We start from the raw sequence: 27,921 nt of genomic DNA, 5'->3' as shown, positions 1-27,921 counted from the left end.
AGATTTGGAGATTGAGTGAGAGAAAAATTAGATTGTGATATAGTGTGGGTTGTGTATCAGAAAGTGTGGTATGTACTGTTGTTGTTGGTAGCAGTTCTGTTGTTGGTAGCAGTTTTTCTATGTCCGGTGTTTGTGAGTGTTTGTGAAATCGTAATTATTACTCTGTTTCGTTTGTTCCCAGGGGGGAAGGAGAATGCACTTTGGGAGTGCTTAGGCAAGAGGCCCGCGGGCATACATATACCCGTAGTATATTTACTGTCTAGGCACACTAGGTAAGACCTGGGCGGACCACCCCCTGTATTTTGGTTAGGGCACCAGACGGTGCTAAGTTAAGTTAAGTGGGTAGGCAGGTTAGATAGGAGAGGGGGAATTTTGATATTTACTTTCTTTGCTTTGGTTCTGTCCAGCCCCTTTTCCCCATATTACCGTGTAAGAAAATAAATTCTAGTAAACGGTAAATTCTGCTTTTGTGTCATCCTTACTCGCACCTACAGTCCATACCTCTTGCACTTCAGAGAGTTGAGTTGTAGCAGGGAGTTGCGTTCCCTCTTCTCAGAGGCGTGCATAACACCAACTTATTTTAAAAACACAAAAGACAACTCCATTTGAGATCAGGATTTATTTTTTTAAAAGTGGTAAAAGGATTTTCCACAAAATGAGAAGATACAACCGAACAAAACAACCGTCCTCCTGCACAACATTGACAGCTCGGTATGCTTAAGTATGTCATAAAAGGTTAACACACTTACTACAGCACTTGTAACTAAAATGTCAAATTACAAAAAAAATCTATCCAAGCAAATACCCTCCAACTTAGGTCACACATTTTCATATTTTTACTAACACCTCAATTAAGAGACAACACTACCAGGAAAAATATGCAGAATGACCGACAAGCACTGTATATTTAAAAGAAATGGGGAAGACACCTTGAGCGTGAGTGCCTGGGTTTTTCATTCAACCATTTATCAAAAATACTAAAAGAAATGTGACAAAAAATTAAGTGTGGGGGGGGGGTGCAGGGGACGAGAAGAAACAGAGGGGAAAAACAATGGATGGGAGATGTTGGTATCCTAGCTTAGGACTGTGATCGAGAACGGGAGCGAGAACGAGATGCGGAGCGAGATTTGGAGCGGGACTCTGAGCGGGAGATGGAGGGGGAACGGGAGCGGGCTTTGGCCGGGGAGGGAGATGGAGATTTGGACTTTGACTTGGATTTAGGTTTGGATTCAGTGGGCGTATGGGAGCGAGAGCGGGGAGCCCCCTTCTCGGCTGCAGCTCCCTCGTTGTCGCTCTTGGCCGGCTCACGGCTCTTGGAGCCTGACTTCCTGGAGCGATCCTTGGCTGCTGATCTAGAGCGAGAGCGGGAACGAGACCTGGACTCATCCTTCCTGCTCTTCTTCCCTTCTTTCTTGCTGCTCTTTTTGCTCTTACTCCGGCTCTTACTCCGGCTCTTACTCCGGCTCTTACTCCGGCTCTTACTCCGGCTCTTACTGCGGCCCACATCCTTGGCCTTGTGGGCACCGTTGGTGCGCTCCTCCTCTCTGCGGCCCTTGGTCTTGTCCTTGTCCTTCTTGCTGTGGGAGCGACTACGTGAGCGGGAGGCAGCACCCCTGGGGAACAGGAAGGAGCAGACAGACAACCAGTCAACTAAAATGTAATTGAAATACGGCAATGTAAAAATGGCCAACACCCCTAGCAATAGCTGGTCATGACATCTGTTAGGACATCTGGGTAGCAAGAAAAAAAAAAAAGAGGGGGGGGGTCCATATTGGAGTCAAGAGCTCTGGGTAAGCGGACATTTACTACACAGTGCGACTTGAGATATGAGTGATACAGATGTCCCTCAGAAAACGACTAAGTACAGTCACAGTAGATAAGGGCAGAAGTAGATAGTAATAAATGGCACCCTATTCCCTATATGGTGCACTAATTTTAACTTAAGCCCCAGTCAAAAGTAGTGCACTGCATAGAGAACATGGTTCTATTTGGGACACATTAAAGAGGTCAGGGGTCACCCATGAGTTAAACGTGGCCTGCACTCTGGGACTCACCTGGAGCGGGAGCGACTGCTGCTCTCACTGCGGCTGCGGCTCTTACGGGACCTACGGCTCCTGGAGCGAGACCTGGAGACGGAGGATGGTGAACGTAAGTTAAAAAGGTAAGCCATGTGCATGAAAGATGCTTGAGGGGTTAGTGTGAAGTGCAGTCAAATGGAAAATGTGAACCTTAAAATTGTGAACTGATGGGAAAAGCAATGCATTGAGGGCGGTGGGGGGGGGGGGGGCAACTGAAAAAAAAAATAGTCCTTTGTTTTAATGCATGCATTTTGCTCAGTCGCTGATTAAAGATGGTCCATCGAATAACTACTCATTATGATTTGCAGATCAGTCTCATATACAGCGGAAATCCCATCCTCTTCTCGAAGGCCTACTCCGTGTTGGACACAACGAATTATTCTGATATTTTGCCCAATTATGGGTAACAGATCCGATTGGTCAAACGACCAATTAGTGGCAAAAAAAAAAAAACTGAATTGTGAATTCAGCCTTAGCTTTAGTCACTGATCAGACTGATCACCTTGCATCAAAAATAACTATGAGACTTGTAGCTAAATCAGTATTCTTATTTACCTGGAGCGGCTGCGAGAGTAAGAGCGCTTGCTGCGCTTGGCCCCGGGGCGGTCCTCAATCAGCCGGATCTTCCTGCCGTTCACCTCTGTACCGTCCAGCTTCTCCAGGGCTCTCTTCATGTCAGAGTACAGCCTGAACTCTATCACCCCCTCGTTCCTGCGCCCCTTATTGGTGTCAGCATACGTCACCTCACCCGCCTGCCTCATGTAGTCCTGGTGAAGGAAGGGAACGGGTTGGGATTTGGCCAGCAAACCACAAATATATTAATAAATATAGGTAATTTAATATGGTATACATTATATACACATGTTTCGTGTTATGTGTATTTTGAGAACTGCTGGAAATATCTGATTTATGCGGCGCCATCTAAAGTTAGTTCAAGCATGACAATTATGGGCATTTATTCAATGACGAAGGTGCACAAAGATGGCGGATTTCAGATATGACGTCATCGTTTAAGCACTACCCAGAGTTAAAAGAAAAAATACGTCTCACGACATGGTAAAACGTCTACAATCTACTGTCGTTTCATGTTTTCCAAATTGCCGCCATCTTGGGATCATGTATACTGTGACAATGAACATACAAAAACAAGCATCACGGAGAGCAGTATGACAGGGAGAACACAGTAAACGAGGCATGTGTGGTAAGTGCACGGGGGCCGCCATCTTTATGCACCTCCGCTATTGTAAAACCACGGGGTCTTATGACTAAATGTACATGTAATAAGGCTAGCATGTTTCTCTCCAAAACATTAACATAGGATGCAGAAATCATAAGGAAGACAAAGAGAGTTATCATTGCTGAATAGCCCGTCACCACCATACCTTCAGGTCCTGCCAGCTGCAGCGACTGGACAAGTTCTCAACGATCAGCCGATAGTCTGTCCTTGCTGGTGGGCCATATCTGTCTCTGCCACCACGCCCATACCCGCCCCCGCCTTCAAAGTAACAAGGATAGAGCAGCAGCAATTAGGGCAGGGGACACACCGAGAGGACAGCCTCAACACTAATCTTCCAAGCTACATTATGTAAACAATGGCCACATAAAAATCTGGGAGAAATTAAAATAGATAAAAGGCGGGGGAAAGTAAAGACAAAAACAAGCTAACCAAAAAAACAAAAAGGAAATCAATCCTGTGTGTAGGCTACATTAATTAACCTAGAAAACTGCACATTTCCATCAGGAACTCTGACAACCTATTCCTCATCTTCAACAGCATCTAAACTACTAAATCATTAACTGACGATTCACGCTTGGGTAGAACTGAATACAAAACTCTACATAAACTTTTTTGCAAAATCATGAAAAGCTAAGATAAAAATAAAATAAAAACGACAAAAACTGACTGAAAACAGTACTTACGGTGACACTAATGTTTAAGTTAACTAGCACATCTAAATATAGACATTTCACATGTGTTTCAGGCATCTATAAGAGCTTAACCCACATCTGTTCCTAACCCAATGGCATCCTCACCACCCGGCCTGGGACTAATGGGACAAGCGGTCTTCATTCACAATGGCTCCCTTTTTTGGTCTGCCCAGGGGCCCAGAATGGTCAAACCACACTCTTGGTTGGAAAGGGGACACCATGGCCAGGCCAGCAATAGGGGCAGGCAGTCAGCAAAGGACTCTTTCAATTAAAACATTGGAGGTTCTTTGTTAAATCTTTACCTTTATTATTCAACATTCATTTAAATAAACAAAATAAAAGAATCCTGAATTAAAAACAACAGATTACACAATTCTCAAATTACTCAAATTAGCTAGTTAATTTATTCTAGTCAAAAAAAAAAAAAAAAAACAGATAATTTATCGGCAAATATTCAAAATAGTAGTGAATCTCAAGCTAGATTCCCCCTGACAATTTGAATGAATACGAGTGCATTTGTTGCAGTTTCAAATCAAGCACACGGGTTCCCGAGGTAACGGCATGTCATTTGGTGGTTGTGGTTCATGTCATTTTAATTCCATCATCAACTCAAATATAAAATCTGTTCTCTACACCCATTATTCAAACAATTACTGTTAAGTACCATATAAAGGGTTTAATTCAGTAGTACTAGCTTGTCCGTGATGTGACTACGTCTGCAATACAATACTGGTGTCGTCTTAAAAAAAAAGAAGGATACTTTATGATTTTGGCAATGCCGCCCTTTATCTAATTCCCCAGAGTCATATTGATACAATTTTTCATGTCTGTGTCCAGCATGACAGAAGTTAGAGGTACTTTTGCAAGCCAATGCTAACTAGTGTTAGCGCAATGCCTGGAAGTCTATGGTATCTGCGAGCATGCGATGTGTATACTAATTTAGACTAGGAGTGACCTAATAGGCCGGATTTAGAACAGAACCCTGGTAGCCACTCGTCCCAGAAACTAGGGGAAACTACAACAAATAAGTTAAATATGTAAATATAAATAATACCGCACTGATTCCTCTTAAAAAGTCACAGAAAAACAACTTGTGGTGCAATTAATCAATAATAAAAAGGGATGGAATCAGTGCGGCGTGAATGGAGCCAGCTGTGACCATGGATACCAATATGGAACAATTTCTACTGACAAGGTACCATCACTACTATCCCCAAGAAAGCAACAAACATTTGAACAAAGGGTACTCGGATTACACATAAAACCACCTGGTAAATTAAGGTAAAAAAAAAAACAGACATGTGGTGGACACATCGTCACAGGCAGCATTAACAAATAGTTGAAACACAAAGTAGTTGTTTTATTAACTAAAATATGTGGTCGTCTTGACCAACTACAATAAGTTGAATGCACTGACTAAGTCACTCTGGATAAGAGCGGAACACAATTATATGAACTACAACCACCAAGGACAAACTTGAGATGTTATGCAGTAGTCTCCTATCCTACATGCACTGCCATGTTGGTCTCCTCAATCACATATCAAATACTGTTAAAACACCACTGCGTTGTAAACTTACTTCGTCCACCACCACCTCCTCCTCCCCCTCCTCCTCCTCCTCCTCCACCGCCGCCTCCTCCTCCTGAGCCGTAGCTGCCGTCCCGCCGCGGCCCCTTTGTGTGTTCCACAATAACCCTCTCCCCGCACAGGTCTTTCCCATTCAGGTCATACACAGCATCATCTGCATCGCGGGGGTCATCAAATTCAACAAACCCATACCTTTGCACAGAGGAGACAAAGCATGTTAGGCCAGAGACATGGTACAGATTTGGGATCCAATTATTTGACTAAATCTACTGCCAGACCCAAATGTACATGATCCTTTTCATAAATCACAAAGTAACATTTTGTAATCGCTCACACACAGAAGCATTGATTTGATTTAATGAACAGAACATTTTCCCAATTCCAACGTTCCACCTGCAACTAGCGATGGGAGTTGAGAAGACTGGCAAGTTCCAAGTTGAGAATTAAGCAGGGGTGAAATGTTTAATTTTTTTTTTTTAAAGTAGATTATATTTCTTCCCAGTACGGGAGCTCTTTTGTGAAATATGATTAATCATAGAATCCCTATTCATTTTAACTTTTAAAAATGCATTACCTTTTAAGGTGGCATAAACTAGGGCTGACCGAGATTTTTCTTTAGTTGAGCAAATTTTTTCTTCTTCTCTTTTTCAAACTCGCATGGTGTACAAGACACCCGTCAGATTCACACTGAGTGGACTGATCCATTGTGGAGGCCGTGGGGGTGGCCCAGTCCATCAGTCTAAGACATACAATTTCAGCAGCACATATGGTTATATTACATAACAACAAGTGGTGCAACACCAATAAAGATATTTTATATCAAATGCACTTTTTCCCCTCGATGAATAGTGGTCGCTGTCCACGGTTCTGAAACACTTCAGTGCGCTGTTGAATTGGCGCCTTTTCCTAGACCATATTCCTATGTGCATAACAGCAAAGTTAACCACGATATTAGTGTTGAGAACAATGCAGTGGAGGTAGCAGCAAAATGAGGAGACGAGAAAACAGCCCTTGCCTTATCGTCTAAGAAAAGTGAGAGGAGAAACCAACTTAAGTGTATAAATCAATAGCCTAACTGTTAAAATGTGCCTGGCTTTTATAAATCAATACATCTACAGAAATAAGATCCTGCTTCAGTGTTTGTTTAATTAAGCCTACTGATTCCGTGACCACTAAGCCTCACGCAACCACATGTCAAGTAAACAATTTCACATATTCAGCCGTATATATATTTTTTTGCATTGCTGTAGTAAATAAAGGCGTTAGACTTCTTTGTGTTAGGAACAGCCTCTGCGGTATTATTGATTTAGTGTTCTTTAACGCGGTTCAAAATTGACTGGAAAATGACATAACAATGTTACATTTTCTTAATCTCCTTGCTATTAATATGATCATACGTAACGCCATTTATCACTGGTAGGCTTAGTATAGCAGCCTTGTATAACCACCATCGATGTGTAGGCCCCAGGAGCACATGCTGTTTTTAGTCTTAATAGCGTAACTTACTTAGGCCTACATTTCAATACATCTTTAGGATACTGTATCAATCATTAACGTCGTCACACAGCATAAAAAGAGTCATTCACGATTTGAATTGCAATCAAGCATTTTAGTTTGAAATTAAAGCGAGCCTTGAATAATTAGCTTATACAATGAATAAAAACAGGTCCATTTTGAAAATTGCATTCATGAACGAACGTTACTGTTTTAAGTCTTTGCTGTAATAAAGGCTTCATAAAAAATAAATGTTAGACCCACTGGTACATTTATACTTTAGTGTTGTTTATACAGCACCTGTTTGGCACACAATATGTACACAGTGCTTGTTCCTTACCTTATTTTTCTTGATCTCCTGTATTTTCCATATCTACTCATAATTATTCCACACATCTGACTTTCCATTTACCTCCTGAGCAACCAGTAAACATACCCGTTTCTCGAGTTTGTCACGTCCTCTGCATCCATTTTGCTGTCACGTGTGTTACGGTGTTCAGAGTTTGTTTAAAACCAATTTATTGATGTGAATTAGGTCAGCACCTATTCAGACGGGATTAGTTTTACAATGGGAGGTCGGGTAATGTAATTATGTGCACAAAACATCGGTAATTTTAGTCCCTTCTGAATCTGCCACGTCAGTCATTTTTACATGGCAGGAGTGTAACAATCCCAGCCAGAATAACCTCCTGGTTTTTTGGGGGCAAACTCCAATACTAGCCCCGTGACAGTCTGCATCCCTGTGTTTTAAGAGAAATGTCTGAGTATGACAGGTGTTAATCTAGGTTTGCGCAAGAAAACTATAATGGATTTGATGAATTCACATAAGTCCTGTGAATAAGCTATATATATATATATATATAAACATACATACACACACACACGCATATACATAGACACATAGTTGGAAGTTTAAATACAGTTAGGTTGGAGTCATTAAAACTCATTTTTCAACCACTTCACTAATTTCTTGGTAAACTATAGTTTTGGCAAGTCGGTTAGGACATCTACTGTGTGCATGACAAGTAATTTTTCCAACAATTGTTTACAGGCAGATTGTTTCACTCATAATTCACTGTATCACAATTCCAGTGTGCCAGAAGTTTACATAAACTAAGTTGACTGTGGCTTTAAACAGCTTGGACAATTCCAGAATATTATGTCATGGCTTTAGAAGCTTCTGATTGGCTAATTGACATCATTTGAGTCAATTGGAAGTGTACCTGTGGATGTATTTCAAGGCCTACCTTCAAACTCAGTGCCTCTGCTTGACATCGTGGGAAAATAAAAAGAAATCAGCCAAGACCTCAGAAACAAAACGGTAGACCTCCACAAGTCTAGTTCATTCTTGGGAGCAATTTCCAAAAGCCTGAAGGTACCACGTTCATCTGTACAAACAACAGTACGCAAGTATAAACCCCATGGGACCACGAAGCCGTCGTACAACTCAGGAAGGAGACACGTTCTGTCTCCTAAAGATTAACGTACTTTGGTGTGAAAAGTGCAAATCAATCCCAGAACAACAGCAAAGGACCTTGTGAAAATGCTGGAGGAAACCGGTACAAAAGTATCTACATCCACAGTAAAACGAGTCCTATATCAACATAACCTGAAAGGCCGCTCAGCAAGGAAGAAGCCACTGCTCCAAAACCACCATAAAAAAGCCAGAATACGGTTTGCAACTGCACATGGGGACAAAGATCATACTTTTTGGAGAAATGTCCTCTGGTCTGATGAAACAAATATAACTTTGACCATAATGACCATTGTTATGTTTGGAGGGGAAAGGGGGAGGTTTGCAAGCCAAAGAACACCATCCCAACCGTGAAGCACGGGGGTGGCAGCATCATGTTGTGGAGGTGCTTTGCTGCAGGAGGGACTGGTGCACTTCACAAAATAGATCGCATCATGAGGAATTGAAATTATGTGGATATATTGAAGCAACATTTCAAGACATCAGTCAGGAAGTTAAAGCTTGGTCGCAAATGGGTCTTCCAAATGGATAATGACCCCAAGCATACTTCCAAAGCTGTGGCAAAATGGCTTAAGGACAACAAAGCCAAGGTATTGGAGTGGCCAAGGTATTGGAGTGGCATCACAAAGCCCTGACCTCAATCCTAGAGAATTTGTGGGCAGAACTGCAAAACCGTGTGCGAGCAAGGAGGCCTACAAACCTGACTCAGTTACACCAGCTATGTCAGGAGGAATGGGCCAAAATTCACACAACTTATTGTGGGAAGCTTGTGGAAGGCTACCCAAAACATTTGACCCAAGTTAAACAATTTAAAGGCAATACTACCAAATTGGGTGTATGTAAACTTGACCCATTTGGGAATGTGATGAAAGAAATAAAAAAGCTGAAAGAAATCATTCTCTACTATTATTCTGACATTTCACATTCTTAAAATAAAGTGGTAATCCTGACAAACCTAAGACAGTGAATTTTTACTAGGATTAAATGTCAGGAATTGTGAAAAACTGAGTTGAAATGTATTTGGCTAAGGTGTATGTAAACTTCCGACTTCACCTGTATGTATGCATGTATAAATAAATGGCCTACAACGTAGCCCAGGAATGCTTTTGTTTCTATGTATTATGCCGCCACTATAGGAAAGATGGTTCAGAAACCAAGCTGGAGTTCAGTGTGATCCATGGACATGTTGAATCTGTATCTTCACACCTCCAGGCTTCTGTCATAACAGTCAAATTTGTGTGTGTGTATATACGCTGCTCAAAAAAATAAAGGGAACACTTAAACAACACAATGTAACTCCAAGTCAATCACACTTCTGTGAAATCAAACTGTCCACTTAGGAAGCAACACTGATTGACAATAAATTTCACATGCTGTTGTGCAAATGGAATAGACAAAAGGTGGAAATTATAGGCAATTAGCAAGACACCCCCCAAAACAAGAGTGATTCTGCAGGTGGTGACCACAGACCACTTCTCAGTTCCTATGCTTCCTGGCTGATGTTTTGGTCACTTTTGAATGCTGGCGGTGCTCTCACTCTAGTGGTAGCATGAGACGGAGTCTACAATCCACACAAGTGGCTCAGGTAGTGCAGTTCATCCAGGATGGCACATCAATGCGAACTGTGGCAAAAAGGTTTGCTGTGTCTGTCAGCGTAGTGTCCAGAGCATGCAGGCACTACCAGGAGACAGGCCAGTACATCAGGAGACGTGGAGGAGGCCGTAGGAGGGCAACAACCCAGCAGCAGGACCGGTACCTCCGCCTTAATGCAAGGAGGTGCACTGCCAGAGCCCTGCAAAATGACCTCCAGCAGGCCACAAATGTGCATGTCTGCTCAAACGGTCAGAAACAGACTCCATGAGGGTGGTCTGTGGTCACCACCTGCAGAATCACTCCTGTTTTGGGGGGTGTCTTGCTAATTGCCTATAATTTCCACCTTTTGTCTATTCCATTTGCACAACAGCCTGTGAAATTTATTGTCAATCAGTGTTGCTTCCTAAGTGGACAGTTTGATTTCACAGAAGTGTGATTGACTTGGAGTTACATTGTGTTGTTTAAGTGTTCCCTTTATTTTTTTGAGCAGTGTATATATATATATATATATATATATATATATAAATTTAATTACAGGGGGCAGTTCGGGAAAAAAACAAATCACGTCTAAACTGTTCTCTGGAATAATGGAGATTCTGGAGTAATAAATACACCACCGTTCAAAAGTTTGGGGTCACTTAGAAATTCCCTTGTTTTCCATGAAAACATACATGAAATGAGTTGCAAAATGAATAGGAAATATAGTCAAAACGTTGACAATTATATATTTTAAATAAGTGTTCAAACTTTGTCGTCGTCAAATAATCAATTTGCAGCAAATACAGCCTTGCAGACCTTTGGCATTCTAGTTTCTAATTTGTTGAGGTAATCTAGAGATTTCACTCCATGCTTCCTGAAGCACCTCCCACAAGTTGGATTGGCACTTCTTACGTACCATACAGTCAAGCTGCTCCCACAACAGCTCCATAGGATTGAAATCCAATGACTGTTCTGGCCACTCCATTATAGACAGAATACCAGCTGACTGATTCTTCCCTAAATAGTTCTTGCATAGTTTGGAGCTTTGCTTTGAGTCATTGTCCTGTTGTAGGAGGAAATTGGCTCCAATGAAGTGCCGTCCACAGGGTATGGCATGGCGTTGCAAAATGGAGTGAGCCTTCCTTGTCAAGATCCCTTATACAAATCTCCCATTTTACCACCACAAAAGCACTCCCAGACCATCACAATGCCTGACAGATGGCGTCAAACACTCATCCAGCATCTTTCTGCATCATACGAATATTATTCTTTGTGACCCAAACACATCAAACTTAGATTTGTCTGTCCATAGCACTTTTTTCCAATCTTCCTATGTCCAGTGTCTGTTCTTTTAAGCACATCTTAATATTTTATTGGCCAGTCTGAGATTTTTTTTTTTTTGCAACTCTGCCTAGGCCAGCATCCTGGAGTCACCTCTTCACTGTTGACGTAGACACTGGTGTTTTGTGAATACTATTTAATGAAGCTGCCAGTTGCGGACTTGTGAGGCGTCTGTTTCTCAAACTAGACACTATGAACTAGTCCTCTTGCTCAGTTGTGCACCGGGGCCTCCCTCTCCTCTTTCTATTCTGGTTAGAGCCAGTTTGCGCTGTTCTGTGAAGGGAGTAGTACACAGCATTTTACGAGAACATCAGTTTCTTGGAAATTTCTCGCATGGAATAGCCTTCATTTCTCAGAACAAGAATAGACTGACGAGTTTCAGAAGAAAGTTTTTTGTATCTGGTCATTTTGAACCTGTAATCAAACCCACAAATGCTGATGCTCCAGATACTCAACTAGTCTAAAGGCCAGTTTTATTGCTTCTTTAAAATCAGAACAGTTTTCTAATGATCAATTAGCCTTCTAAATTATAAACTTGGATTAGCTAACACAAAGTGCCATTGGAACACAGGAGTGATGGTTGCTGATAAATGTAGATATTCCATGAAACAGCTGTTTCCAGCTACAATAGTAATTTACAACATTAACAATGTCTACACTGCATTTCTGATCAATTTTATGTTATTTTAAAAATGGGGAGGGGGACAAAGTGTTTCGCTTCCAAAAACAAGGACATTTCGAAGTGACCACAAACTTTTGAACAATAGTGTACATAACCAACGTACTCTAGTAATACTAGTCCCATGTGAATAGGTCTCAACCCTTGCTCGCTTCACGTGACACATGTATGTAATGCAATGTCACGTAAAGAGAGCAAGGGTTTAAAGGGAATATGGAATGTTTTTCCGAAAACAAAAAGGAGGGATTTCGGGTAACATAACCTTTCAGTCAGATATGGCTGTAATTATGTTGCAGCTTCAGCAACACGGACAGCGAGATAAACACTGATGTTCTGTGGTCGCTGCAGCAGGGAGTCCAATTGCAGCAAGCTTTACACCAGTCCAGCCAACGCTTGGCATTGCGTTTGGTTATTTTAGGATTGTGTGCAGCTGGAAACCCATTTCATTAAGCCCCCGACGAACGGTTCTTGTGCTAACATTGCTTCCAGATGCAGTTTGGAACTCTGTAGTGAGTGTTGCAACCAAGGACAGACGATTTTTACGCCCTTCAGCACTCGGCGATCCCGTTCTGTGAGCTTGTGTGGCCTACCACTTTGTGGTTGAGCCATTGTTGCTCCTAGACATTTCCACTTGACAATAACAGCAGATGACCGGTGCAGCTCTAACAGGGCAGAAATTTGACGAACTGACTTGTTGGAAAGGTGGCATCCTATGACGGTGCCATGTTCAAAGTCACTGAGCTCTTCAGTAAGGCTATTCTACTGCCAATGTTAGATTATGGAGATTGCATGGCTGTGTGCCATTTTTTTTTTTTTTTCACCTGTCAGCAACAGGTGTGGCTGAAAAAAATCTTTATCTACAAATTTGATGTCGTGTCCACAAACACTATACATACAAAAGTATCTGCCATGGCAAAAGGTTACTGTTATTGTCGAACCACAGCGTATTTGAGGGTATTTCCACATGTTTAAGTCCATTTGTAAATTTTCCATGCAACTGACATTGTTTTAATTATTGTGATATGCTAACATTTTACCAGTAGGTCATATCCCCACTATTTATTTCTCCGGTACGGCTTACTTTCCCCTCTGTAGTAATCAGCATGAAAAGGCTAGTTGAAAAATTGCTGCCTTTGCTTTACATTAGCTAAGGTGTACCGGCTGTATGGAAGCATTAACTTATCACCGTCACAATAAATGGCTATGCTGCTGCCATAGTTGTGATACTTTGCAGTCCTGCCTATGTGTACTAGGGTTGAAGGGTGGGAACCCAGTTACTGAGATTTACCACCCAAAACCACTCCCTTTTCCCGGGATAAATAACGGTGAAATAATATGACTAGACAAGACAGTTAAGAACAAATTCTTATTTACAATGAAGGCCTACCCTGGCCAAACCTGGACGACGCTGGGCCAATAGTGCGCCGCGCTATGGGACTACCAATCACAGCCAGATGTGATACATTTAATTTAACAGTTGAAAGTGAGGAAGGAAGCAACAATAGAGAAAGGGGTAGGCTAATAACATTAGGGGAAATATTTTGAAAGGTATATAAGCGTCAGTCTACTAATTATACCAATAGGCCCCATTATATTTAACTAGGCATGTCAGTTAAGAACAAATTCTTATTTACAATGACGACCTACCCCGGCCAAATCCAGACGATGCTGGGCCAATTGTGCGCATCCCTATGAGACTCCCAATCACGGCCGGGTGTGATTCAGCCTGGATTCGAACCAGGGACTGCAGTGCCTTAGACCGCTGCGCCACTCGAGAGCCCGAGTCTGCAATCAATGCAGGGTGCTAGCCAAATTCCATCTGCAAACATGGTGCAGTTTTGCGTACAGTTAACGTTAGACTGACTAGCCATGTGGAAATAGTCAGCATTTGGTTTTGAAACTCATGTAATATTAGTGCTAGTAACTGGCTTTGCAAATTGGGTCTCATCTGATCCACCAGATACCAAATATCACCATTATCTTGGCTGTACAGCAAGCTAAGTTTTTAGAAGAAGAAAAGTGTACACGTCGCCAGCTATGGGGGTAAATTAGCTAGCGTAACGTCGTTAGCAGATAGTTAGCATGACAAACTTATTTCAAGGTGCCTGCTAACGTTATCTAATTATGATTTTAGCTATAAACATGTAACTACCCTTATTATTGAAATCGGAAGCGTCTCGTACTCAAAACAATTAGGCGCTAACGTTAGCTAGGTAACGTTACTAACGTTAGTAGGTAGCTAACGTTAGCTAACTCGTTAACCGAAATTAGCTAACAAACTTTGGTTGTCTAGCAAATATCTTTAAGTTATAACCCATACAAATAAATAATACGTCAAACAGGTTGCCAAACTCAAACAATGTACGATAATTGTCAATAAACTGCGCTTCAACAGGCCTGGGCCTAGCTACTAGGACTAGGCCACGAACTCAACGCGGTAAGCTAGCGTTAGCTACCACAGAACAACGACACGAGAGCGGCGTTCATTTTGTTACCCGTTTTTCAGGTCAACTTCAAGTATCTTCCCATAGCCCTTGAAGAACTTCTCAACGTCCTTTTCCCTTGCTCGATAGCTCAATCTTCCGATGTAAACTCTCGACATTTCCCCTGTGCTGATTTTGTGTTTCACTCACAGGAACAAACACACAGTTGCGCGGTAGTGGAAAAGGCACATAAATTATACACGCTATTCTGAACACTGTAGGATCAAGCGCAAAAGTGGGCGTACCATTAATAGAAGTAGTTCCAAGGATCTGTATACTGCTGTTCAAATGTAGCAAGTTTGCAATTACAATTGGTTATGTTTTGTGTGTGCCCTGTTAGTTCATTCACTTTCCAATGTTCATTCCATATATAACAGCATTACATCTTTTATTTTTTAGGCCAGATTGATTGCCATTGGGTCTTTTGTATGTCAATGGTCTCTACACGAATCCCAGTTTAATTCCATAATGACCTTAAAATGTAAATGCAATAACTGTGTGAATAAACAAGGTGAAGTTGACTTGTCTACCTAGTAGTATCAATGATTTATATATAATTGAGTAGTATAGAAGATTATACAGTGGCTTGCAAAAGTATTAACCCTCTTGGCATTTTTCCTAAATTGTTGCCTGAAAACCTGGAATATAAATGGATTTTGGGGGGAGGTTTGTGTCATTTGATTTATACAACATGCCTACCACTTTGAAGATGCTAAATATTTTTTCTTGTGAAACAAACAAGAAATAAGACAAAAAAAACAGAACTTGAGCGTGCAAAACTATTCATCCCCCAAAATCAATACTTTAGAGAGGCACTTTTTGCAGCAATTACAGCTGTAAGTCTCTTGGGGCATGTCTCTATGAACTTGGTACATCTAGCCACTGGGATTTTTCAAGGCAAAACTGCTCCAGCTCCTTCAAGTTGGTTGGGTTCCGCTGGTGTACAGCAATCTTTAAGTTATACCACAGATTCTCAATTGGATTGAGTTCTGGGCTTTTACTAGGCCATTCCAAGACATTTAAATGTTTCCCCTTAAACCCCTCGAGTGTTGCTTTAGCAGTATGCTTGGGGTCATTGTCCTGCTGGAAGGTGAACCTCCGTCCCAGTCTCAAATCTCTGGAAGACTGAATTTCCCTGTATTTAGCGCCATCCATCATTCCTTCAATTTTTACCAGTTTCCCAGTCCCTGCCGATGAAAAACATCCACACAGCATGATGCTGCCACCACCATGCTTCACTGTGGGGATAGTGTTCTCGGGGTGATGAGAGGTGTTGGGTTTGCGCCAGACATAGCGTTTTCCTTGATGGCCAAAAAGCACAATTTTAGTCTCATCTAATCATAGTACCTTCTTCCATATGTTTGGGGAGTCTCCCACATGCCTTTTGGCAAACACCAAACGTGTTTGCTTATTTTTTTCTTTAAGCAATGGCTTTTATCTGGACTCTCTTCCATGAATCCCAGCTCTGTGGAGTGTACGGCTTAAAGTGGTCCTATGGAGAGATACTCCAATCTCCGCTATGGAGCTTTGCAGCTCCTTCAGGGTTATCTTTGGTCTCTTTGTTTCCTCTGATTAATGCCCTCCTTGCCTGGTCCGTGAGTTTTGGTGGGCGGCCCTCTCTTGGCAGGTTTGTTGTCGTGCTTTTAATAATGGATTTAATGGTGCTCCGTGGGATGTTCAAAGTTTCTGATATTTTTTTATAACCCAACCCTGATCTGTACTTCTCCACAACTTTGTCCCTGACCTGTTTGGAGAGCTCCTTGGTTTTCATGGTGCCTCTTGCTTGGTGGTGCCCCTTGCTTGGTGGTGCCACTTGCTTGGTGGGGCCACTTTCTTGGTGGTGCCACTTGCTTGGTGGTGCCACTTGCTTGGTGGTGTTGCAGACTCTGGGGCCTTTCAGAACAGGTGTATATATATATATATATATATATATACTGAGATCATGTGACAGATCATGTGCACACAGGTGGACTTTATTTGACTAATGATGTGACTTCTGAAGTTAATTGGTTGCACCAGATCTTATTTAGGGGCTTCATAGCAAAGGGGGTGAATACATATGTAAGCACCACTTTTCTGTCAAATTTTTTGTTGTTGAATTTTTTGAAACAAGGTATTTTTTACATTTCACTTCACCAATTTGGACTATTTTGTGTATGTCCATTACATGAAATCCACATAAAAATCAATTTAAATTACAGGTTGTAATGCAACAAAATATGAAAAACGCCAAGGGGGATGAATACTTTTGCAAGGTACTGTATATGTTTCCTTAATGCATAATTGTGTATGTATATTTGATCATACATAGCACATGGGAATAATCTGATATGGGATGGTCAATGCAAAGATGGTTTTCTTTCATTTGTACACATAAAGTCATCCATCTTCTTTGACCACTAACTGGCCACCCGATTAGACTACAATCACCATTGTTGTCTAATCGGGTTGCACAGGCACTCCGGATGTTTCCTACGTGTTGTTGTGGGAGGGGCTTCTATACATTTGGATGCTGATCGTTGTGGGGACACACCACACTGGCGTCAATTCAAACTGGGCTGCGTTCAGTACGAACATTCAACATTCAATTAAACGGAAACGGTGCTGTTCAGAACGAACATTTCAAAAATGGGGAATGGCTGAATTGTGGGTTGGGGAACACTGTCAGCATGGCCGCTGCCCTTAAAATACGTCACGCTTTGCTTCAAGCCACACCTCGCCACACCCACCAACCGGAACAAACGTACCTCCAAGTCTGTTCAAGAACTTTGAACCTTTTGGGGATATGTGTCGTTCAGTACAAACCGTTAAGCAACGTAGCAAACGTTCAATCCAACTGAACGCACTACTTGAGATCAACTTTTCAATGGAGATGTGATCGCTAGCTACAATGCCTGTCCTCGCTTTATTGTTGCATTCAAATGTAACTACAAGTTGTGTTCCATGTTTACTTTTCCTAACAGATGCATTGGACAACATGCGAGAGCTGTCATTATTCTTTAGACTTGTAAAATTCGATAGCTCATGATAGCGGATAGCTTTCGCTAAAGATGGTACAACAAATGCATGAAGCAAGACAGCTAACTGAAAAACTTTAGAGAGCGGCGGGACAGGGGGTATTTAGCTATGGATAGCCCAATGTTTTCCAAGTACTCATGGCTTGATTTTCTTTTCTCGGTAGTCGGTGTTTGTACCTTTTTGTTTGACGTGGGATCCGACATTTGGGTCGCTACGGAGTTCTACTCGCGTGGGGATTTCTTCTGGTTCGGAGTGTTGATCGGCCTTATGGTCCTGTCTTCGGTAGTGGTCCAGATGTTTAGCTGGTTCTGGTTCAAATACGACCGCGAACTGGAGGGCTTCGATGAGCAAACTTCCAAGAATGTCCTCTTTGGAGGCTGCGTCAAACTTTCATTCCTGCTACATGTACTTCAGCTCGGATTTTTTTGCAGGTACTGTAGCTAGCTTTTTAGTTTGACACTTGATTGCATGCACGTAATTCCCATGTGGACCATCTTTGTTAACTACACCTTGTTTTTCACAGTGTACTAGACACAGTAGTCTAAAAATACATAATCTACATAATCCACGTATTTATTCTATGGCTACAGTGTAGTGCATAATTTCTTGGGCCCCATGAAACTATGCATTGTATAATATTTGTTTTATTTGGTCATATAATAATTTGGTCATATTATAATAATATATATAATTTCCTCAGAAGTTTTTTAATGTAACTTAGCCTATGAAATTGATTTCCTAAGCCAGCACTCCAAATAAGATAAATACTTGTCAGAGAGTCCACAGGAAGACATGATGTGCTGCAGGCTATTTGTGAAATGTATAATTTCCTTTGTCTTGTTAATACCGAGAGGTTCACAGAGCAGCTCATGTACAGCTAATAACATTAGACTTATGTAGAAACCATCAAGTTACCCAACTCACAGGTGTGTCAGCGAGAAAAGCCAGTCATTTGGGATTGACATACAATGTAATAAGTGCATAATAACACACATGATAGTTAATTGGGAATTCAAACTATTTGGGCAAAGTACAGGAATGATCCTACAGCTCACGATGCACATGTTTGTATACTTTTCTCATTGTGGTGTGAATACTGAGGCTCACAGAGCAGCTCATGCACAACTAATAACATGTGACTCGTGTAGAAACCAATCAAGTTACCACTCCGGTGTGTCAGGTATGTAACCATAGCCAGTAGGCTCTGTCTTGACAACCTCACTCCCCACCTACACAGATGTTAAGTTGCTAAGAGGAAGACATTGTTTTGAATGACATAAATAGGCCTATGTCTGCGTCCTGTTCTCTGACAATGATAGGTGTCTTCTGGTTTATTGCCGCTTAGTAACACACAAGATGGCAATTTAAACAATTTAGGTGGTATAAGGACCCTACAGCTCATGATGGTGCTCTGTTTCGTCAATTTACTCCCCACCTACACAGATGATAAGTTAGCTAAGTGGAAGACATTTTTAGAATGATGCCCATGTTCTATTGTCCCTGGCAGGTGTTTCTGTTGGTTGTTGCTGCTCATACTAACAGACAGTGTTTGTTCACAGACACATCTCAGCCATATGGCAGGGCTTCCGTGTGTGGTGGCGACAGGAGCAGGGCTCGGGGTACGCCGTGTACCTGACCCACGACCTGAGCATGCTACGCCTCATCGAGACCTTCTGTGAGAGCGCCCCGCAGCTCACCCTCATGACCCACATCATGCTGCACAACAACAAGGCCAGGACGGTACAGTGTGAGTCACCTCTACACAGTACACACTAGAGGTCGACCGATTATGATTTTTCAACACCGATACCGATTATTGGAGGACCAAAAAAAGCCGATACCGATTAATCGGGCCGATTTGTAAAATGTATTTGTAATAATGACAATTACAACAATACTGAATGAACACTTATTTTAACTTAATATAATACATCAATAAAAATCAATTTAGCCTCAAATAAATAATGAAACATGTTCAATTTGGTTTAAATAATGCAAAAACAAAGTGTTGGAGAAGAAAGTAAAAGTGCAATATGTGCCATGTAAGAAAGCTAACGTTTAAGTTCCTTGCTCAGAACATGAGAACATATTGTAATGAAACAGCAGGGAGCAGGTCTCGAACCCTCGACCCCCTAGCCCGAGGTCCGGCGCACTATCGACTGTGCCGCAAAAGCATGCTCGAGCGGCAGAGTCGATTTCCGCGCTTATAAACACAGGGTTGTTACACTACTCCCTCCTTTCAAAGAGCGCGTCCTCGCGCTAACTTGCGACTTTACGTCTTACAGGAACGCGCTCACCGGCCAAGCACACGCACTGTCGTGGATGCGAGGTCCGGTCCCACTTCTGACACCAATGTAATGAAACAGCAGGGAGCAGGTCTCGAACCCTCGACCTCCTAGCCCGAGGTCCGGCGCGCTATTGACTGTGCCGCAAAAGCATGCTCGAGCGGCAGAGTCGATTTCCGCGCTTATAAACACAGGGTCGTTACACTATGAAAGCTGGTGGTTCCTTTTAACATGAGACTTCAATATTCCCAGGTAAGTTTTAGGTTGTAGTTATTATAGGAATTATAGGACTATTTCTCTCTATACGATTTGTATTTCATTAACCTTTGACTATTGGATGTTCTTATAGGCACTTTAGTATTGCCAGTGTAACAGTATAGCTTCCGTCTCTCTCCTCGCCCCTACCTGGGCTCGAACCAGGAACACATCGACAACAGCCACCCTCGAAGCAGCGTTACCCATCGCTCCACAAAAGCCGCGGCCCTTGCAGAGCAAGGGGAACAACCACTCCAAGTCTCAGTGCGAGTGACGTTTGAAACGGTATTAGCGCGCACCCCGCTAACTAGCTAGCCATTTCACATCGGTTACACCAGCCTAATCTCGGGAGTTGATAGGCTTGAAGTCATAAACAGCGCAATGCTTGAAGCACAGCGACGAGCTGATGGCAAAACGCACGAAAGTGCTGTTTGAATGAATGCTTACGAGCCTGCTGGTGCCTACCATCGCTCAGTCAGACTGCTCTATCAAATCATAGACTTAGTTATAACATAATAACACATAGAAATACGAGCCTTAGGTCATTAATATGGTCGAATCCAGAAACTATCATCTCGAAAACAAGACGTTTATTCTTTCAGTGAATTACGGAACCGTTCCGTATTTTATCTAACGGGTGGCATCCATATGTCTAAATATTCCTGTTACATTGCACAACCTTCAATGTTATGTCATAATTACGTAAAATTCTGGCAACTTAGGCGGCCCAAACTGTTGCATATACACTGACTCTGCGTGTAATGAACGCAAGAGAAGTGACACAATTTCACCTGGTTAATATTGCCTGCTAACCTGGATTTCTTTTAGCAAAATATGCAGGTTTAAAAATATATACTTCTGTGTATTGATTTTAAGAAAGGCTTTGATGTTTATGGTTAGGTACAGTTGTGCAACGATTGTGCTTTTTTCGCAAATGCACTTTTGTTAAATCATCCCCCGTTTGGCGAAGTTGGATGTCTTTGTTAGGAAGGAATAGTCTTCAGAGAGTTCGCAACGAGCCAGGTTAGCAGGCAATATTAACTAAAAATGCAGGTTTAAAAGTATATACTTGTGTATTGATTTTAAGAAAGGCATTGATGTTTATGGTTAGGTACACATTGGAGCAAGACAGTCCTTTTTTGCAAATACGCACCGCATCGATTATATGCAACGCAGGACACGCTAAATAAACTAGTAATACCATCAACCATGTGTAGTTAACTAGTGATTATGATTGATTGATTGTTTTTATAAGATAAGTTTAATGCTAGCTAGCAACTTACCTTGGCTTCTTACCGCATTTGCGCAACAGGCAGTCTCCTCGTGGAGTGCAATGTAATCAGTTGGTTAGAGCGTTGGACTAGTTAACTGTAAGGTTGCAAGATTGAATCCCTGAGCTGACAAGGTAAAAATCTGTCATTCTGCCTCTGAACAAGGCAGTAACCCACCATTCCTAGGCCGTCATTGAAAATAAGAATGTGTTCTTAATTAACTGACTTGCCTAGTTAAATAAAGGATAAATAAAGGTGTAAAAAAAGGTGTCCAAAAATACCTATTTCCGAATTTTATGAAGACTTGAAATCAGCCCTAATTAATCGGCCATTCCGATTAATCGGTCGACCTCTACTTCATACAGATGGTTCTACATGGAACCCAAAAGGGTTCTACCTGGAACCAAAAAGGATTCTCCTATGGCGACAACCAAAGAACCCTTTTGGAACCCTTTTTTCTAAGAGTGTATTCCATTATTGTGCACTACATTTGAGCAGGGCCCATAGAGCTCTGGTGGAAAGTAGTGGACTAAATAGGGAATAGAGTGCCATTTGGGATACATCCCTGTTATTCTGGACACCAGACTGGAGTAGAAACCACCACTGATGCTGAAGGTCAGGGGTCCCCAGTTACATTCAGCGGATGGTTGAAGGTCAGAAAATAGTTGTAATTAATTTGTACACCGCAAAATGACGACAAGAAGCCCAAACAGATAGGGAAATACAATCACACAGTATGGCATAATCACATACTACGCCTCTCTATGTATGTGTGGGAATACTTGGGAACATATTTCCTAAATTAAAATAACTTTAGATGATTATCTGGTGATTTTACAGTCTTTTATGCACCCCCCCCCCCCCCCCCCCCCCCACCAAAAAATAATGATAACCTATTTGCTCAGAATTTGTTTTGTGTGTGTGGGGGGAGGGGGTCGGCCAATAAAATCACCCGTGAGCCGAATTATGCACGCAGGCAGGTCACCTATTGGCTAACACTACTGTAGGCTATTGAGAACAATCTGAATTCAAGGGCAACACTTAGGTTTGGGATTCTTTACTATACTGTAGTCCTACTGTATCAATCACTTAGATCATGTACTTTCAGGCTCACGAAGCAACAGCTTTCTATCCCTCTCAATCGCGGTTCTCTATTCTCTCAGTCTCCGTGTCTGCTCTCAACCATCCGCTGAATGTAACTGAGGACCCCTGATCTACAGCATCAGTGGTGATTTCTACTCCAGTCTAGTGTGTCCACATGATACATTTTTCAAATAGGAAGTATTTAGAGGAAGAAAATGTGTATAAGTTAATATATGTTCCTCACACCATCATTGTGTCCCTCAGTAAGTTTAGCAATAGTTTACACAATGAGCTAGCTACCCATTGTGTTTACACACAACTTTCTCTCTATATCCGCTTCCTCTCAAGTTTCAGGAGCTTTTTGGCTATGTGCTAGTGTTGAGCGATTAACCAACATTTCTGTTATTTTTTTGTTTTTATTTGAATTGTATCTTTTCCTGTCAGCTCAATGTCCAGTTTCTGTAGAGATAAATCAGATGAAGCCTGAACTCTCCACCCGGCACAGCCAGAAGAGGACTGGCCACCATAGCCTGGTTCCTCTCTAGGTTTCTTCCTAGGTTTTGGCCTTTCTAGGGAGTTTTCCTAGCCACCGTGCTTCTACACCTGCATTGCTTGCTGTTTGGGGTTTTAGGCTGGGTTTCTGTACAGCACTTTGATATATTAGCTGATGTAAGAAGGGCTTTATAAATACATTTGATTTTGATTTGAACTGTGCGATGTAGTAGGGAGCTAGAGTTTCCAACAGGCCAATATTCTACATAGTTTAGCACAGAAAACGTGGTAATTAACTACAATGACCATAATCCATTGCGCGTCCGCTTAAACTTGTCCGGTCTGTGTGGAGCAGACACGGAGACTGAGAGAATAGAGAACCACGATCGAGAGGGATAGAAAGCTGTTGCTTCGTGAGCCTGAAAGTACATTATCTAAGTGATTGATATTTGGTATTCAGCAGTTATTATAGTATGCCTTATTTACTTTGAAGAACTACTAAAATAGTGATTTTGTCAGACAGCAGCTCTATAGAGATGAGATGATGACATGGAATGAAATAATAAAGTCATCAAATAAAACAAATATTTTATTAAAGTAAAGTTTATTTTTATTTAACCTTTATTTAAATAAACAAGTCAGTTAAGAACAAATTCTCATTTACAATGACGGCCTACCAAAAGGCCTCCTGCGGGGACAAAGTATTGTGATTAAGTGATGGTTAATAAGCGATAAGTACTAATGGGCAGTCACTACCATCGTGGGACTTATATTAATTGTTTTATTCTGTGTTGTTACAGTGTTCAACCCACATAATGCATAGTGCATTTAATGTATTTAAAAATAAAAATCTCAACCAAAATCACATAACTGATTATTTTGGAATAATCAAATCAGTAACAAACCAAACTCAAAAAGCATCGCCCAGCACTACTATGTAGTAAACTTCCTCTTGTCATTTTTCTGATAGTTTTACATCTCTTGTAGGTGTGAGTGTCGTGGCGTCAACTACTTCCATAGCCTGGATGGTGGTGGACTACCACCGCTCCCTGCGTTCCTTCCTCCCAGACAAGGCCAAGCAGGGCTGGGGCTCCGCCTTGGTCTACTTCCTGTGGAACCTGCTTCTCATCGCGCCGCGAGTGGCAGCGGTCGCCCTCTTCGCCACAATTCTGCCCTCCTACCTGGCTGCCCACTTCCTGCTTATCTGGCCAGTGCTGGTGTTCTGGGTATGGCGACAGGAGACAGACTTCATGGACAGCGCCGGCGGAGAATGGCTCTACCGGGCCACCGTAGGTCTCATCTGGTACTTCAGCTGGTTCAACGTGGCGGAGGGAGGGACCAGAAGGAGGAGCATCATCTATCACTCCTTCATGGCTATGGACGGAGGGATTCTGCTAGTCTCATGGTGGTTCTACAGAGACCCGGTCCTGACACAGTCCTACGCCCCCATCCTGCTGGCCACTCTGCCCCTCACCTACCTGATGGGGGTCCTGTTTAAAACACTCTACTACTACTGTTTCCACCCTACGCTGTGGATGCCCCCCGTCAGGGAGACAGGGTTAGAAGAGGAGCTGCCTGATGGTCAGGAGATGGTGTTCAGATCCATCTCCCCCCAAACTGGTTCTCCCCGACTCCGTAACAAGAGGATGGCAAGCCATGCCACTCACTTCTACTCCGAGGAGGAAGCCAGGAAGCCCATTAAGATAAACGGGCGCGAGGCCAACACTGTTGTCTGACCGGATGTGCTTGATCTAGACTCTTATTTACATGCAATGATGGAGTGATGATGGAATGTCTGGTGTCTTTTTCTAGAATATTCTGTTTTTCATGCTGTATTTTTGTATAAATAAGGTGCTGCACATCTTATTGTAAATTAGACTTTATGTTTAAATTAGCATATTCAGTGAAACAGTGATAAGGTCACTGAAGTTTCATCCCAAATGGCACCCTTGTATAGTGCTATATGGTGCACTACTTGTGGCCAGGGCCCATAGGGATATGGTCAAAAGTAGTGCACTATGTAGAGACTAGGGTGCCATTTGGGATACAGGCTGAGCAGGACCCATTGATCAATATTGGAGTTGTAGGAGAGAGCTATTGGGTTATTCCAGGAAATTAGTCCTTTTTGGGTTCTGTAACTTAAGTGAGAGAAAAAAACAACGTTTAATTTCACCTAATTGTAACATTCTGTCACAAAGAGCACATGTTCAACTTAGTAAAAAACATATTTTCCCATCTCAAAAAAAAACCTATATTAAGTGGCAAATAAAGTAACAGGGTTGACGACTTTATATTAAATCAGCGATAATTCCCCTTGTGACAGGTGGAGTGGAAGCTTGTGTGCAACAGGGAGAGGCAATTGAATGCAAGCTTCACAAAACAATTGAAAATGTAAACATTTCTAGCCTGTCTATCAACAGGGGTAACAGGGTTGACGTCTTATCCTCGAACCGCTCAGTTTTCCATCACAAAACACCAGAAAATGGCCAAAACAAGTAGATTCAGCTCACCTGCTCTTACACTATGATGTTTTACTCTTAGATGTTCAATGTAAAAAAAAATATATATATGTTTTCATCATATTAAAAGGAGAGTTCAGATCACGTTACAGTATTAACCTTCAAATGAGGGACAGGGTGAATCTCTCACTAATTAACACCCATCTTCAGAAAATAATTTTTCAAGCACCAGAATAACTAAGGTTTTGCAATGATGGTGAAATGGTAGCCTTACGTCACAGAGGGAATGTCAAAATGCTTTGGTACTTTCACAAGTCTTCATTTATATTAAAGCTCAGAGTTGATAGAATTTTATATTTGGTCAATATTAAAGGGATACTTTGGGATATTGGCAATGAGGCCCTTTATCTACTTTACCAGACTTAGATGTGTATACAATTTTTATGTCTCTACGTCCAGTATGAAGGAAGTTAGATGTAGTGTCGCCAACCAATGCTAACTGGCATTAGTGCAATGAATGGAAGTCTATGGGTATCTTAGTTAACATTTGCACTAGAGCTAGTTAGCAACTTCCTTTAAACTGCACACAGAGACAGAAAAATGGTATCCCACGAGTTCATCTGACTCTGGAGAAGTAGCTAAAGAGCCTCATTGCCAAAATCTTGAAGTATCCCTTTAAAGGACACTTAATGTAATATAACATTCTTGTAAAATTCTATATTGGTGCACAGTTTCTACTTAAAATCTCAAAATAACTAATTGCGTGAAACGACCACGCCGTTCATGATGCCAAAGGTAATTAGAAGAATAAGTAATGGTACATTTTTATCCGTTTTTTATTATTGTGTGAAAAGTTAGTATTTTTACCCGTCTACAACGTTCTGAAAGTTATTTGACATTTTGTTTGCTATTTTTGGATGTACAATGAATGTACGATGAACTATCACGTTCCTCGCTTTGCTGTTGTAACTGTTGTGTTATTTTTAATTCTCTGTATCTATGCCGACAGTGCATCCACTAATGTCTGTGACGGTCACTCGTCCACCAGCTTCATTAGTCTTTTTTCTATATACAGCATCAAATCTATGTACAGATGGACGGAACGTCAATACAGTTTGATTAAGAGTCCCAAATGGCACCCTATTCCTGCTATAGTGCACTACTTTTGACATTATGTTGTGGACAATGTTCTGGATGTTCCGGCTCCCAAGTGACACAGCGGTTTAAGGCACTGCGTCTCAGTGCTAGAGGCGTCACTACATGCCCTGGTTCGATTCCAGGCTGTATCACAACCGGCCGTGATTGGGAATCCCATAGGGCGGCGAACAGTTGGCCCAGCGTCGTCCGGGTTAGGGTTTGGCCCGATGTAGGCCGTCATTGTAAATAAGAATTTGTTCTTAACTGACATGCCTAGTTAAATAAAACATGTATAGCAATACCTGTGGCCTTGTGAAGGTATGTTCCTAGAATGTTAAGATTTATGTGTGAAACATTATTGGATACTGCAGAATGGAACCAAATATTCCATATTTTAACTGTCATCTCATTCGTTCTGCACATGATTGTTATTACACAGTGTGTTTTGTGAACTTATTCCCCTGAAGGTCAACAATTCAACTTGTCTCTTACCTCATCATTTAAAGGGCATCTAATGCTGGGCTATTAAAATCATAAGACAATCACAAAGTTATGTAGTTTTATGCCTTTTCTTTTGTGTCGTTTATGTCTGTGGTTTCAATGTTCTTTTCTTAAAAGTTCCTCAAGTGTTCTTCCAAGGCTTCACCTATTGACATCGTCAATACATGAGTATAATATAATCTCATATGAGTAATGCTCACACATATCTGTCTTCAAACATGATATAAGTTGAAGTGTACTTGCTAGTATTGCATTGTTGTACTTTAACTTTTTCTACCTGAGGACCCATAGTGATGTCAGTACTTTTTCTACCTGAGGACCAATAGTGATGTCAGTACTTTTTCTACCTGAGGACCCATAGTGATGTCAGTACTTTTTCTACCTGAGGACCAATAGTGATGTCAGTAACTTTTTCTACCTTAGGACCCATAGTGATGTCAGTACTTTTTCTACCTGAGGACCCATAGTGTGTCAGTAACTTTTTCTACCTGAGGACCCATAGTGATGTCAGTAACTTTTTCTACCTGAGGACCCATAGTGTGTCAGTAACTTTTTCTACCTGAGGACCCATAGTGATGTCAGTAACTTTTTCTACCTGAGGACCCATAGTGATGTCAGTAACTTTTTCTACCTGAGGACCCATAGTGATGTCAGTAACTTTTTCTACCTGAGGACCCATAGTGATGTCAGTAACTTTTTATACCTGAGGACCCATAGTGATGTCAGTAACTTTTTCTACCTGAGGACCCATAGTGATGTCAGTAACTTTTTATACCTGAGGA

The 27,921-nt window shown here is 41.7% G+C and overlaps 2 protein-coding genes across 2 annotated transcripts; one reads left to right on the top strand and one right to left on the bottom strand.

Annotated features, from left to right (window-relative positions):
* Nucleotides 1–604: 604 nt before the first annotated feature.
* Nucleotides 605–14,879, bottom strand: LOC129820266 (serine/arginine-rich splicing factor 4-like). The gene is made up of 6 exons (XM_055877315.1): nucleotides 14,651–14,879; nucleotides 5,588–5,787; nucleotides 3,461–3,573; nucleotides 2,634–2,845; nucleotides 2,055–2,126; nucleotides 605–1,613 (listed from the first exon to the last, which is right to left on the bottom strand). Exons 1-6 carry the CDS (start codon nucleotides 14,755–14,757, stop codon nucleotides 1,079–1,081), a joined length of 1,239 nt encoding a protein of 412 aa, XP_055733290.1. The 5' UTR covers nucleotides 14,758–14,879; the 3' UTR covers nucleotides 605–1,078.
* A 2,478-nt stretch (nucleotides 14,880–17,357) lies between these two features.
* Nucleotides 17,358–27,191, top strand: xkr8.3 (XK related 8, tandem duplicate 3). Its single transcript, XM_055877314.1, has 3 exons — nucleotides 17,358–18,087; nucleotides 19,216–19,403; nucleotides 24,030–27,191. Exons 1-3 carry the CDS (start codon nucleotides 17,765–17,767, stop codon nucleotides 24,776–24,778), a joined length of 1,260 nt encoding a protein of 419 aa, XP_055733289.1. The 5' UTR covers nucleotides 17,358–17,764; the 3' UTR covers nucleotides 24,779–27,191.
* The last annotated feature ends 730 nt before the right edge of the window (nucleotides 27,192–27,921 follow it).

The sequence above is a fragment of the Salvelinus fontinalis genome, chromosome 22 (assembly GCF_029448725.1).
Source record: "Salvelinus fontinalis isolate EN_2023a chromosome 22, ASM2944872v1, whole genome shotgun sequence".
Lineage (NCBI taxonomy): Eukaryota > Metazoa > Chordata > Actinopteri > Salmoniformes > Salmonidae > Salvelinus > Salvelinus fontinalis.
Note: the sequence above shows the minus strand (reverse complement) of the source record. Positions and strands in the feature narration are given on the sequence as shown.

Bases quoted from the DNA above. Each gene is read 5' to 3' on its own strand.
- xkr8.3 (XM_055877314.1), top strand. From the start codon at position 17,765: ATGGATAGCCCAATGTTTTCCAAGTACTCATGGCTTGATTTTCTTTTC. The intron at 18,088-19,215 runs GTACTGTAGCTA...GTTTGTTCACAG, and splicing joins CAGCTCGGATTTTTTTGCAG to ACACATCTCAGCCATATGGC. The intron at 19,404-24,029 runs GTGAGTCACCTC...CATCTCTTGTAG, and splicing joins CAAGGCCAGGACGGTACAGT to GTGTGAGTGTCGTGGCGTCA.
- LOC129820266 (XM_055877315.1), bottom strand. From the start codon at position 14,757: ATGTCGAGAGTTTACATCGGAAGATTGAGCTATCGAGCAAGGGAAAAG. The intron at 3,574-5,587 runs GTAAGTTTACAA...GTTACTTTGAAG, and splicing joins AGGAGGTGGTGGTGGACGAA to GCGGGGGCGGGTATGGGCGT. The intron at 2,846-3,460 runs GTATGGTGGTGA...TTCCTTCACCAG, and splicing joins GCAGCTGGCAGGACCTGAAG to GACTACATGAGGCAGGCGGG.